The following is a 13,836-nucleotide window of genomic DNA, read 5'->3' as shown; positions in this document are numbered from 1 at the left end:
AAAGTACATAATTTAAAACGATAAGCCATACTGGAATTGTGAATGGCCCGTGGACTTTAAATGGTTGAGCTGCTATACAATAAACGCTGAAGTGTCAATGAAAAAAGAATCATCACCTGAATTTGCAGCAGAACAAGAGCACTGGCAGACCTGGGTTCATGGAGCCCAATATCTGAATTTATTCCAGGGATCCTAAGTATCCACTAGTGACACAGATGGGGAGGGAATTTATTTCCAAGGGAGGTTGAAGGGGAAGAGATGCAGGGCCTGCAATTTCTAGACCCATCCTTCCAACCTCGCATTCCTTTGGAGCAAATAGATTTCATTCTAGTTTTAATTGCCATACAGTAGTAGTGCATGATTTGTTAAGAGGATGTTGAGAAGGGAAAGATGTTGGGAAGGGAGATGCTGATATTTCCTGTCTTCATACTGTGTTCCCTCCTTCACACAGTTTAGAAGAAACTCTTGGCCTGAATCCTCTTGGTAATAAATCAATGGGATTTACATATATATTGACTCACCATGTAATAATTGATTGTTGGAATCTACTCTAATTGAGACTACCAGTAGGATTCAGATCTTTCTACTGATACCAATAGATGTTGCTCTGCTCCTGCTCCTTAATTACCTAGAGTGAGGAAATTTGCTTCTGGGAAGGAAAAAAGAGATGGAGAACAAGTGTGTGAGAAGGAAAGAGAGAAACATTGTCCACTGATATCTTAAAATCTATGCAGGAAGTCCTTCTCCATATACTCCAAATGTGGGTTAGAGACTCATCTCATGTGCGTGGTGTTATTCCCTTGCTCTAAATATGTCTCTCCATCTCTATTGTGACATCTCTCTGCTTTCCTTCTGACCGATATCATAATTTGGGCCTACCTACTTGTCTCTCCTCGTGTCTCCATCCCTACTCTCCTTCCTAATCTCCTCTCTTGCTCCATTTCCTTTAATGCCTCTACTCACTCTGCAGTCCCCACTCCTCCCACCATCAACCCAACATCTTGGCCATCACACACAACAGAATTGTGCACCATTTTATTTTAATGTGTTTATGTAGTGGTGACTGACAATTTATTTAATGTGGATTGAAGAAATTAAATTTGGATTGGGAATTCAAAAAATAAGTGAGGATGACCAGTGATTTGGATTTGGCTCATTTTTCGATCAGTGAGCTGTGAAATTTTTGAAACTCCATTTTGGTGCAGAAGTTACCAATTTTTATCATTTTAGCCAAAGGTTGCCAATTTTCACACATAGTTCTTATGTGTGTGAACCGCTTTGATCTACAGGAAAGGCGTTATATAAATAAAGTTTACTACTATTATTATTATTATTATTATTATTATTATTTTATGCATTTTTTTTTTCATTTATAAATTTTGTTCACACTGATGTCTAATGGCCCTGGGCCCTAAATCTTTTGTGTGCATAGCACTTACCTTGCTGCAGTGTTCAGTTTGGATCTATTTTCATTTTCTTTTTAACATCGGTATTTGATAAACTGAATCTGTAGACAAAAGAACTCTGGTACTCTCTATTTGGTAATGTTAACATATTTTACTTCCTTATTTTTATCCTCTAATTCTTGAGAACTTCATTATTGCTCCTTCCCCTTCTTTCCTGACTTATTCCAGCTGCTTAGAAGTCCACCATTCTGTAAACTGCTTCAAGCTCGTCCATATAAAAAGTCATGTGGAACTGTAATGTATTGATATTATTACTATCCTCACAACTTTTCAGCTACATGAGAACTATTAATAGATACACCCTCTGCAATATTAATGTCATTTATGTGTATGTCAAAGAATTGAAAACTAAGGTTAGATCTACACTGGCTAGAATACTCTGGGCTGCTCCCAAAGTATTATGGCCCTGGAGTTGCCCTGAATTCCCCATTACCTTTGCACTTTGGAGCAGTGCAAGGTGGCTGTCTACACACATATCCCAGTGCTGTTGGTGCAAGTCACACCCTCTGACATAAAAACCAAGGTGCCCAGTGTTGATCACATGGCTGGGTGCCTTGTTGTAAACTCAGAGAGAGTGACTTGCACCAGTGGCAACTCTGTATAAACAGCCACCCAGCATTGCTCAGAATAGCTCTGGATTTTCCAAGAAAATCCAGAACAAAAGGTAAGTCTTTTTTATGTGGTTGAAGGCAGGGATGGACTGGATTTGGGAAGATAGTATGTTGTGAGGGTGGGAATGAAACTGGTTCATTAGGCTCATATAGTCATGGGCTGAAAGATGTTGCACAAACCAAAGTTTAACGGAACAGGAAAATATGTATTTGGATAACAGAACATAAGGGGAAATGGCTAAAATTGTAGTACTGAAAAGCAGCTTCCTGAACCATCCCAAACATGCCTTGCTTGACAGGTCAGACTTGGAGCTCCAGTTCAAGTGCTATCATCACGAAGACAGACAGATGAACACCAATTGGCCAGCATCAGTTCAGGTCAGCGTCAACGCAACTCCGCTTACCATCGAACGTGGCGACAACAAGACATCACATAAACCCCTGCACCTAAAGCACGTCTGCCAGCCAGGAAGAAACACAATTCAGATTACTGTCACGGCATGCTGTTGTGTAAGTACTTTGGACCTGCTGTGGTTGCTGACTATGATTTGCCTCTGTAGAAAGAAAGGTATTTTAGTTTGGCAAAATCTTTCTTCAAATAAAGCTCTCAAGGTTGCCACTGCTATTTTACCTTTGTTGGTGATTGTTCACAAGGCTTTACTTTTGTATAGAGTACCACATTTAAAGGGGGAAAAGTGCCTTAGAGTTTTAGGGGCAGTCTCCAGCCACCTCTTTTTCAACCAGATCAGGACCGTGGCAACCACACGCTATGGCCCTGATCTGGCCTTTTCAGGGCATGAAAAGGATCCGCAAATGGGCATGATAGCCATAGCGCCATGGCTATACGGCATTCCTTTGGCACTGCATTGTACAGATGCAGTGCCAAAAGAGCACTGTGATGCCGCGTGGTGCGGTGCACTGCCCTGCCCCCAGGGCACAATAATGCCCTGACTCCACTGCCAGGCCGGCCCAAAGTGCTGGTCTGCACAGGGCCTTAGTTTCTAGAGATTCAGTTCTTTACACTTCTTTACTTTCAGATTTGAATCCAGGAGATACAGACTACCATCCTATACAGATTAACCCGTGAGTAGGAAGGAACTCTGAGTTAACATGAATAGGAGAGAACTGTAATTACAGAAGTTATTCAGAACACTCCAGTAGCAGAGTGATAAGATGAACCCTGATTGATAGATTTTCAGACAGGTTGCCTTAGTTGATAAATTCTGAGATAACAGCAAAGGTCAGAAAATTATTAATTATTTAGCTTACTATTAATGTAAATTGACTGCAGTTCTTTGCTTTTCTGCCTTTGGAGCCTATACCTTGTGTCACTTCTGACTGTAGGGTTCAACAAAGGAGCTATGTGATTAGGGAAAATACCCATCAAGCACCTGGGGAAGGGTTTAAAGAAATTCTGGATTAGTTTTATCATACACAAAAATTCCCGTTCCAGGATTACTTGTGCTGAATAAGGAATTCAATTACTTTGCCAGCTAAACCAAACTCAGGGTCTGTACAGACAGGCCAAAATAAAGCTGCTTCAGGTCACTTTGGAGGTATGCTGTTTAAATGACACCTGCATCTTAAGAGGCCAGAAGCTGCACCAAAGCTGTGTTCCAGTCCTTAGGACTGGAGCGTGGCTTTGGCGTGGCTTCCGGCCTCTTAAGATGCATGCATCATTTAAACAGCATACCTCCAAAGTGACCTGAAGCAGCTTTATTTTGGCCTCTCTGTTTGGGCCCTCAATCTACAATGGTGGCTCTTAGATAGCTTTATAAAAATTAATTGCTTATCTAAACATCTGCTGGCATCAAATCAGAGTAAATAATCTGTAATTATAACCCTCTGTCTCTAGCAATACATTCAAGATAAAAGTTTACAGGACCAACTGAGTTAATTGATGGGTGGAGCCATTTCACACATTACATAGCAAAAGACCTGAACTTGACACCAGATCTACAATCAGTAGGGTATTGACTTCCATCTAGTCTCCCTGATAGCTGTACCTGTATAAAAACATATGTTTTTGAAACTTTCCTTTGATGCATTCACTTTTTTAATATTTATTTATATTTTCAATTATGCATGCAAGGCTTAAAGAGATCTTGATTCTTCTCCACAACTAGTCTGCACAGAGGCAGAAACAAACTCAGCATTAGAAAATCCAGGAAAATACCCTTCTAAACATCTGTAAATAAGAAATGGTGATAGCAGCTGCACTAAGTTAGTATTTGAAAAGAGTAAAACATTTTGAAGAAGCAAGGAGATGCCTAGATATTCTAAATATTAATTCTAAATTGATAACAAATGGCCATAGGACTTCTATATATGTCTTCCACAGATTATGCTAATTTTGAGTGGGAGCATTTGTAAGAAAGGAAGGTGTATGATTTCAGAGACCAGGGTTTCTCAGTCTATGCAGTTCACAGTTGCTAAATTCTCCTTGTGAAAGGGTGTACGTGCTGATAAACATAATACCACTCCTAGTGGGTTGAATAAGCTTGATCAGTTTTAATGAAAGGGCAACATTGCACAAGAATACAAAACATTTTTCCCTCTGCTTAATATCTGCTTGTAAAGTGTCATTAAAGTTACCTACATGAGTTTCCAGGAAGAGCTTTGACTAAGATCAATGATTCACAAATAATAAATTTCCAGCATACTGTTGAAGGATGAATCCTGAATAGTGCTTCCTTTTGACCAGCATTTCCTTAAGGATGGAGTAGGAAAGTCATTTACTAATTAACTGCCTGAAAGACCAGTTTTAGAGGGAACTGTCTAGTTTCACCTCAGCTTTTGGCAAATATATGTGCAATGAATGCATGCTTCTTCACAACACATTCTGCTCTTCTTTAGCATGACTATGAGAGCCAGCTTGGTGTAGTGGTCTGAGCGTTGGTCTAGGACATTGGGAGATCAGAGTTTGAGACCCAGCCACTGGATGACCTTAGGCAAGTCATGCTCTCTCAGCCTCAGAGGAAGGCAATGGCAAACCTTTCAGAAGAAACTTGCCAAGAAAAGCCCATGATAGGCTAATGCCTTAGTGTTGCCCTAAGTCAGAAGCGTCTTAAAGGCACTCAACAACAACAACAACAACCCTCATGACTAGTATTGTTTGAGCAGACAGCAAAGTCCTGCATGCTTGCACAGACTCACGCACCTAACATCCTGCAAGTCTTTCAGCTCAGCAGGCAAAACTAGGTACTTAGCAATAGTATTTACATTTCTATACAGCTTAATAGTGAACTCAGCACTCTAAGCCAATTGCCCCCAACAAGCTGGGTACTTTAGACTAGGCAGGTCAAAGACTGCCGGGGTAGGGGAGCAGTCCCTAAACAAAAGGTTCTTTAATATGAAATATAATAGGACTATATGGCAATGAGATCTACATCCAAATTCACACTCAACAAATTCAACTCTGTGATATACATGGTTGGAGATCTCCATTTGATTTGATGAAGCAGAAGTCATTTATGCTGTTATTTAAAACTTTTTCTCATCAGAAATCATTTGCTTCCTTAAGCTTAAAACAGCACAAAGCAAGTTAGACAGCTCCCCTTAGGAAGCAGGGATGGGTTGGAAGTCAGGATGGTTGACTTGCCTCAGAGTCACTTCTGCCTATGATCACCAGAATGGCCATGCCTCAAAACGTTTGCAATTTCAGTTGTGTTTTTTTTTTTTTTGTATGCCAGCCCAAAGAGTTCATTAATAATTATCCAATCCCCCTCCCCACAACACCCCTGGAGGCTTTCTCCGTAAGCCTCCTTACCTTTTAACAGCTAATAGGCACAGTGGTGTGAAGATGAGGAACTGAGCCAGAGGGGGATTTATACCACTTCTGCCCTCCAGTCTCAGACTTCCCTGAATTAATGGCATGCTGAATACTAGACCATAGTGGCTTATTGGGGGGGGGGGGACATACTGTACCTCTAAACTTCATAAAAGGAGAGAGGGGGAGAGCTTCTGTTTCAGGATAAAAAATCATCAAGAGGTCAGTGGAGAGCAACATAGAAACTCTTTCAAAAGACATATTTTTACAAGATCTAGAATAGGATTTGGGGCTTTCTTCTTTGAAGTGGGCTGTTTCAAGCTCTTTACGTCTGTTTTCACAGACGTAAACACCTGTGTCAAGCAATGGGGAGGGGGGATAATTATTCACATCCCTTAGGTATCCCTGGGAATTTCTCCTGCCAGCGCTTCCAGCAGGGCCCTGCCTTATTCACTTTCCCCATGCAAGGAAGGCAGAGGAAAAGGGAAACACATCGAGCCAATGCTTCAGGCTGCCTGAGCCCCAAGGTCAGCTTGAAAGCATCCAACTCACTTCCCCCTCATATTTCCCAAACAGTGGAGCCAAGGGAAGAGCAAAGCATACTCAGCCATTGCCTCTCCTTCCCTCTCTTTCTCGGGAAGGGCCTTGTCCCAAGACACTGAGGGTTCAGCTTGACACCCAGGCAGGTCAGATATGGCCGACAGGCTGGATGTTAATCCAGACCTAGTCTAATGACTGAATAGATGAATGCATTTTGATGTTTTGTTTTGTTTTTCCGCAGTCACATTTGTTCGTATTGCAGTTAGTACACCGGCCATCAGTGCGTTCAGTACTTCAGGGCTTACTAAAGAAGCGTCTCCTACCAGCTGAACACTGTATCACTAAAAGTGAGTAGCGCAGAATCTTTTACCTCTGTATTCAGATTCATATAAGGGTCTAAATGTACAGTTTGAACCCAACACAGTCCAGTGAAATTTATACCACACACAAAATACACAGCAATGTTAAGTTCTTAATTTCTTTTATTTTATTGTCACACCCTGTGTGAACTTTTTTAAACAGTCAAGAGGAATTTTAGCAGCGTGGCAGCATCCTCTGGCAACGCAACTCTCAATGGTGAGGATGGAGTGGAGCAGACAGCTATCAAAGTGTCTCTGAAGTGTCCAATCACATTCCGTCGGATCCAGCTTCCAGCAAGAGGCCATGATTGCAAACATGTACAGGTGAGTCAGCAGCCCATTGATGGAAGAGCTGGAGATTTAGCACCTTCCACCTGGAAGGCAATCCACCAGCAATATACTGTGTCCTGACAAGTTCTTGCAAACCTCCCCACTCCCAGTCACCTTGGATATTGATTCATTTGAGTTTTTTCCTGGCAAAGTGGGGAAATGTGCACATGTATGTATTTGGCAACCCCTTTAGAGCTTGGGTTTGAAATCAGGATGAAGACAAGTGGGACTCTAAAGAACATGTTGAAGTGTGGAGCGCTTGTGTTTAGTTTTCTACCCTCACAGTTTCATTCCCTCTCTGCAGTCATGACAGCATTCCATGATCACTGAACATTCCCAGCCTGGCTTGTACAATTTTACAGTTTAGTTTGGGCGAGTTGGGCACTCCTTTATACAGGTGCCAAGTCCCGGCTACATTACAGACATTATATCCAGCTTCTTCCATGTGAATAAGAAAGTGGAATATCCAGACGATGAAATGGGCCAGTCCATCCGTTATTATTGTAACTGATGTTGTTTGCTTGTTATTAGAAATAATTAGGATAAATCTAAATCCAACATAGCAGGATAAAACAGATAGCAACATCAGTAAAAGTCAATTAATTACATAGAAGAGGAAATAAAACTCACTTAAGGTGAAAACCAACTAATAATTATTGTAAAGAGAGACTGATAATATTATTATTCTAAATGTAATTCTTAATCCCAATTACAGTAGACCCACTGGAACATTGGAATTTACAGAAGTGCTGAGTTGTTATTCAGGAATTGATTTAATGGGTGTATTCCTATTATAGCTAACAATTAGATTCAGGCAATTATGTTAACCTCTGATCTTCGAATAGCCTGGAAGAATAGGGCCAATAGGCCAGCAGGTTGGGCTCTGGATGAGACTTTCTTGGGAGAGCATTCTACAAATAGGAGCCATTCTCCCAAAAGACTCTCTCCACTAGTATATAGCTCCACTGTGTTCTCCCGTCCCTTCAGTTGTTTGTATTTTCATAGGTTTCTTGATTTTCCATGCCACCGTTGGGGGATTTCCCCCCCTGCATTTTTGTACTTCATATATTAAGATTACCCCAAAACTAACACAGTTGGTCTTCCATATCCAAAAATACAACAATCCACAGTTTGTGGATTAAAACAACAGTTAAAACTACAAAAGGATTAAAGTTCATTCCCCCCCTCCCCCCTTAAATTTACAAATGCTTCTATTTGGTTTTAGTCACTGTTTTTCAAATTTCAGATACAATTATTGAGAGATGTGTGTAGAGAGCACTGAAAAGGAGGAAAAGTGGGGAAAATTGATTTGATGGGTCCTGCCCTCTGTGATTCCAACATTTTGAATGTGTTTCTGTTGTTTAAACATGCAATCTACAAAGAGAAGAACTGAGAGAGTGTGTGTGCTTTTTAAGTATCTTTTCAGTGAAAGTGTTCCTTTCTTTTCTTTTTTCCTGTGCTCATACTGGAAGGATGCTTTCCATCAGCCACTTCTTTAATTTTCTTTTACTTTGGTTGTACCATTGTTTAACTGATATGGCTTTTTTCTGTTCTACAGTGTTTTGATCTGGAATCCTACTTGCAGCTGAACTGTGAACGTGGCACGTGGAGGTGTCCTGTATGCAAGTGAGTGTGACTATGCAACACAAGCAGCAATAGTTTTTTTTAATTAAATAAAAAAAACATATAAGAGATGATTAAATAAGATGTGTCAAAGTGTGCAGAACAACAGGGTTTTGTACACTGTAGAAATAATTCAGTTTGATACCACTTTAACTGCCATGGCTCCATCCTACAGAATCCTGGGATTTGTAAGCACCAGCACACTTTGACAGAGAAGACTAAAGACTTTTACTTCAGCAAAATAAGACTAAATGCCTTGTTACTGCTGTTTCTGAGTGCAAAAGAGAATCCTAAGTGAAACTAGAAACATGAAAAATACTAATGAAAGCATATTTATATATTTACTTTTATTGTCAATGATCATTAAACACTGATGTTCTGCTAGTTTTATATAAAGATACCAAAATAGTTCCCCCCCTCCCCCCCCCCCCCCAGTTATATGAAAAATATGTGAGAAAAGGTGTAATTCACTTAATTCCTTGATTTCCATCATAATAGTTAGACTAAAATTCTAAACTGGCTTGTCTCAGTGACTGTAATCCAGTACCCCTGGTTTTTGTTATAACTTTTGTTGCCATTAGTAAAACCCACCAAAAGGTCTCTTGCTTTGTTTAGTGACTCTGCCTGTTCTTTCATATTGCCCTCTATACTACATTGCAAAACGTTTAAATTATGCCACCCCTGATTTCTTCCATCCCCCAGATTGAGTACATTGCCTGGAGCATTTATCTTAGGTCAATGATTCTCCAAATGTGCCAGATATGCTTTGCTACTTTCTGAAGATTCCCCCACCTAGATCCAATAATCGGTTCTAGGGGTGATGATACAAAGATTTTTGAGTAGTCATGTGCATACTGCTGCATGTAAGACACTGTGGGGTGTAGTAGCAAAAGCATAATGCCATTTGAATCGGTAGGCAAGATATAACTGGTCTTTCACAAAGTTGGATATAAAGAGATGTAAGAAAAATACAGCAACTCCTCCTGAGCCACCTTCTTCCCAAATCCCACGCCAGAATTATGATGAGGCAAGGAGAGTGCAGTCATCCCCACAAAACCAGTATGAAACAGTGGGAGCCTACCACCAAGAGCAATCAGTCTCCTCCAACTGTGATTGATGTGGAAGATACCACCTTCCTTTTTCCCTCTTTGGACCTTTGCCCACACATCATGAGGTATCACAGCTTTCAAAGGAGAGGGCAAGGGCTTGAAACTAGTTTAATATCTTCTGGCTTAACCCCTTACTGTTATCCATCCCTTACTGAAAAAGTCAAAGTACTTGCAAGTGCCTCTGTTCTACCCTCACCCTCCAAAAAACATCAAGGATCTTTACATCCACTCTAAAGACATGCCTTGGCACAGGGAACTGACCTTTACAAATAGCATTCTGTAAAGCGCCATGCACATGAGTGTCAATGAATTAAATGATTGTACTGCTTTCTCTTCTAGTAAAACAGCTTTGCTGGAAGGCTTGGAGGTTGACCAGTATATGTGGGGCATTCTGAACGCAATACAGAAGTAAGTGCAACTTCACAGCTTTAAAATAAGAACCATTTCCTTGATTTAGGTATCCTTGATGAATGTTCTGTTCTGGAGGTTTTCCTAGGAATTGATTGTTAGTTTGGAGGTACTTTAAGCTGCAGGCTTTGAGGCTATGTTGATACCAAAGAGCAGAGAAGGAGGGAGACAGTTCAATGGATGGTGGCCACTTGATATGCAAAACAGGTCTAGAATGTGGCGCATCTGATAGCCCAATAAAGCAAATCCATCTTTGTCATTTTGTCAGAAAGAACACTCCAGTGTGAAGTCATTATGACAGTCCTGTCAAGTGGCCAATAGAAAATGTGTGGGCAGATGAAAGAATCTGCTCTCAACACAATACAAGCACTTTAGGGATGCCATATATAGTGGACCTACAATGTTATGCTCTTTTCTGCAATAGGAGAATATATGAAGATGTTTATTGTCCTTAATTTCAACCACCCAAGCAAAGCTTTTAAAGAGAATGCATATGTGGACCTAGTATAAGAATGGTGCCTCTCATAATACTATGGTGTACCAGTGACAAGCAGTGCCACAGAACATCTTCTGTTTTGTAGCTCTGAGTTTGAAGAAGTCACAATCGACCCAACGTGCAGCTGGAGGCCTGTCCCAATCAAATCAGACATTCACATCAAAGATGATCCTGACGGCATTCCTTCCAAGAGGTTTAAAACGATGAGTCCTAGCCAGATGATCATGCCAAATGTGATGGAGATGATTGCAGCTTTGGGTCCAGGCCCATCACCATATCCATCAATCCCACCTCCACCTGGCGGTACAAGTTCCAATGAATACAGTAACCAAGGTGGGTCTAACTTTCCCCTGTGTATGTGTATGTATCATTCACGAACCAGCTATTGCATATCCCTAAAATGTCTTCTTCCCCAAGATGTTGAACGGAAACATGTTGGTAGAGTATCTCCAGTGATGCTCATGACATTTCAGTTTTTAATGATTTAGTCTAATGCCATCTATTATAGGTACAATCAGCCCTCCACATTTGCAGCTTGACTTTTGTATATTTGATTATTCACAATTTGGTTAATATGTTCTCCCTAGGAATCTCTATGTCCTCCAGCACAACTCTGTGCCCAACCTCTGGTGGATGATGACCATAAAGTTACACTAGAAGTCCTTTAGATTCCTAAAGAGTGTTCTCTCAGTTGTTTTTTTTTTTTGGGGGGGGGGGCGGGGGGAATGTTTGTTTGTTTTTTATTTCATGGGGGTCCTGTCGCCCTAACCCCAGCGAATGTGGAGGGCCTACTGTATATTCTTTATACAGTGTGCCCTTACTTTACACAGGGGATCCGTTCTGGACTTCCTGCGTAAAGCAAATACCGCCTATGCTTGAGCCCCATTTAAATGAAAGGGGTTCATGCATGCAGCGGCATGGCAGCGCACACACCCCATTTATCCCTATGGGCCGCGCCGCCCCTTCTCCCCGCGTGGCTTTCAGTGTATGCTGAAAGCCGCAAAAAGCACTGTATATACACTTCATGACTCCTGTAGGTACATGAGGCCCTTTCACACGACCCAGTGATAGCAGTATGACTCCACTTTAACTGGCTGTATCCTATAGGATCCTGGGAGTTTTACTTTGTGGAGGCAGTAGATGCGCATTACCTGAGATTTCTAAATGCTCTGCTCTAAACTGCAATCCCTAGAATTCCATAGGGTTTGCAACCATGGCAATTACACTGACATCATAGTGCTATAATTGTGTAATGTGTGATGGTCTTTGGATGGCTGTATAGATAATAAGCCAACAGTAATAAGAGCAAATAAATGCTCTTTGTGGAAACCTGTGTGGCAAGTGCACAAGTGTATTTCATAATATATGTAAGTTGATTGGTTGGTTACAGAGGATGCACATTGACAAAATTATGTGTTTGTGTTCTTCACATGAAAGTATGAAAGTGGGGAACACAGCATTTTTTCCTCTAAAGACATATCCATTTAAGAATTTTTCATTGAGGTTAAAATAACCCCAAAGGTTATAAAACCATGGAGCATTTAGAGGAAATCCTAGGGTATTTAGATAGAAAAGTCTTTTTTTTCCCCCAAGATCAGATTGTATTAGTGAGCAAGACAAACAGATTTGGTCAGTTTTTCAAATAAGCAAGTGTATGTAATAATAGTCTCAGAGGAATTGTACTGGCAAGTTCATTTACATGAGACCAATTCGCTTTCCCCTTTTAGTTGTTATCTAAGCATGTTTGGTTAGTGCCTAAATAAAGGTAGTGGGCTATCCCCACCCCAGTCCAGTCACTCTTATCAAGCAGAAAGAAGAGTGACTCTGAGCTTTCTGTGTAATTGAGGACCCTGATTCTTTTTTCTTTTTTTCTTTTCTTTTTTTCCTCCTTTGCCCTTTGTTAGATGACACAACTTATCTGGTACCCCCTAAACTACCCTGAGGCATTGTCAGTGTTGACGTAAAATGCCAGTGCCAGTAGCAGTCTCTTCTGTACATCAACTTACCCTTCTTCTCCAGTTATTAAGGCCAGCCCTGATCTCTCCACTTGCACATTTCAGTTCCTCCATCCTATCTATGAAAACCGAGAAATGACAAGTGAGAAAGAGTGACTGGGGAAAACGTGGCAAAATGTCAGATGTTACTCCTGCTGGAAAGGTGGGGCAGAGAGTCCAGTTCATAGGAGACTGAGTCAACAGCACTTCATCTTCAGCACATATCTCAGTTCAACATGATTTCCCTTGCCTGATGATCACATTAGCCAAACCACCTGCCTGCCTGCCTTTTTTGCCTCTTGAGCCCGGTGTCTTGTTTAAAGCTATTCACTGGTCACTGAGAAAATGCATAATGGAGGAAAGCAGAAAGCAACCATTTTCACACAGTTGACTTAATTATTGACCTTCTAATGTCAGCACTGTGTGATTCAACTTATGATATCTTCATAAACCTGATCCACATACATATACTTCCCCAATTTTATATTGGTATTGATTTTTAAAGGGTGGGGGTAGAGGAGGCCTGTTCCTGTTCCTCAGAAGTAAATTCCACTGTGTTCAAAGGGGTGTGTCCCTAAGAAAGTGTGCAGAGGATGGCAGCCTTAGCTGTTTTGCAGATTAGGAAAATGTGAATTAGTGAGGCTCTGCTGTATTTACATGACAGATCAAAGCCTCATCTTTCCCAAGAAATACTCTTACACAGCTAATGACTTCTGTTCCCCTGAGATTAAACTTCTCCACAAAATGAGCTTGTACTGGAAAGCAAACGATGCAGATGCTTCAAGTCCCATCAAACTCTCTGTTTGTCTTGAATGTTGTAAAGCTGCTGCTCTTCAGTTGACAAAACCGTATCCCCTCCAGGCAAGCTGCAAAGCTGCACTATTATTTCAGAGCTCAACATGATCCTGTTCAGTGGCTTATGTGAAATAACTTAGTGATGTTAGTTCTGTTCAGTGCGCATCATTTAAACCACAAGGACTGTCATTGCAGTTCCAGAGCTTTAGCTGAGATGCTCAGATAATGGAAATAAACGAGGAGAGGATAGCAAACCTTTACTGTACGACTAGGGATAGTTAGCCAGGGCAGGTGGATTAATAGAGGAACTCAAATCACTGCTCTGTTCATTCTGAT

General features: G+C 41.0%; 1 protein-coding gene across 7 annotated transcripts in view; it reads left to right on the top strand.

Moving 5' to 3' along the window:
* ZMIZ1 (zinc finger MIZ-type containing 1) overlaps window positions 1–13,836 on the top strand; it is a 455,177-nt gene that overhangs the window by 430,759 nt on the left and 10,582 nt on the right. For all 7 annotated transcript variants that reach the window (XM_089510695.1, XM_089510694.1, XM_089510693.1 and 4 more), the window contains 6 exons: window positions 2,377–2,587; window positions 6,628–6,733; window positions 6,909–7,069; window positions 8,634–8,701; window positions 10,147–10,215; window positions 10,797–11,044. In XM_089510695.1, the coding sequence (XP_089366821.1) occupies window positions 2,377–2,587; window positions 6,628–6,733; window positions 6,909–7,069; window positions 8,634–8,701; window positions 10,147–10,215; window positions 10,797–11,044 (863 nt within the window). The remainder of the gene's footprint in view (window positions 1–2,376; window positions 2,588–6,627; window positions 6,734–6,908; window positions 7,070–8,633; window positions 8,702–10,146; window positions 10,216–10,796; window positions 11,045–13,836) is intronic.

This window comes from Sceloporus occidentalis, unplaced genomic scaffold, assembly GCF_023333645.1.
Source record: "Sceloporus occidentalis isolate IW3139 unplaced genomic scaffold, rSceOcc1.0.p SCAF_2, whole genome shotgun sequence".
Taxonomy (NCBI): Eukaryota; Metazoa; Chordata; class Lepidosauria; order Squamata; family Phrynosomatidae; genus Sceloporus; species Sceloporus occidentalis.
Note: the sequence above shows the minus strand (reverse complement) of the source record. Positions and strands in the feature narration are given on the sequence as shown.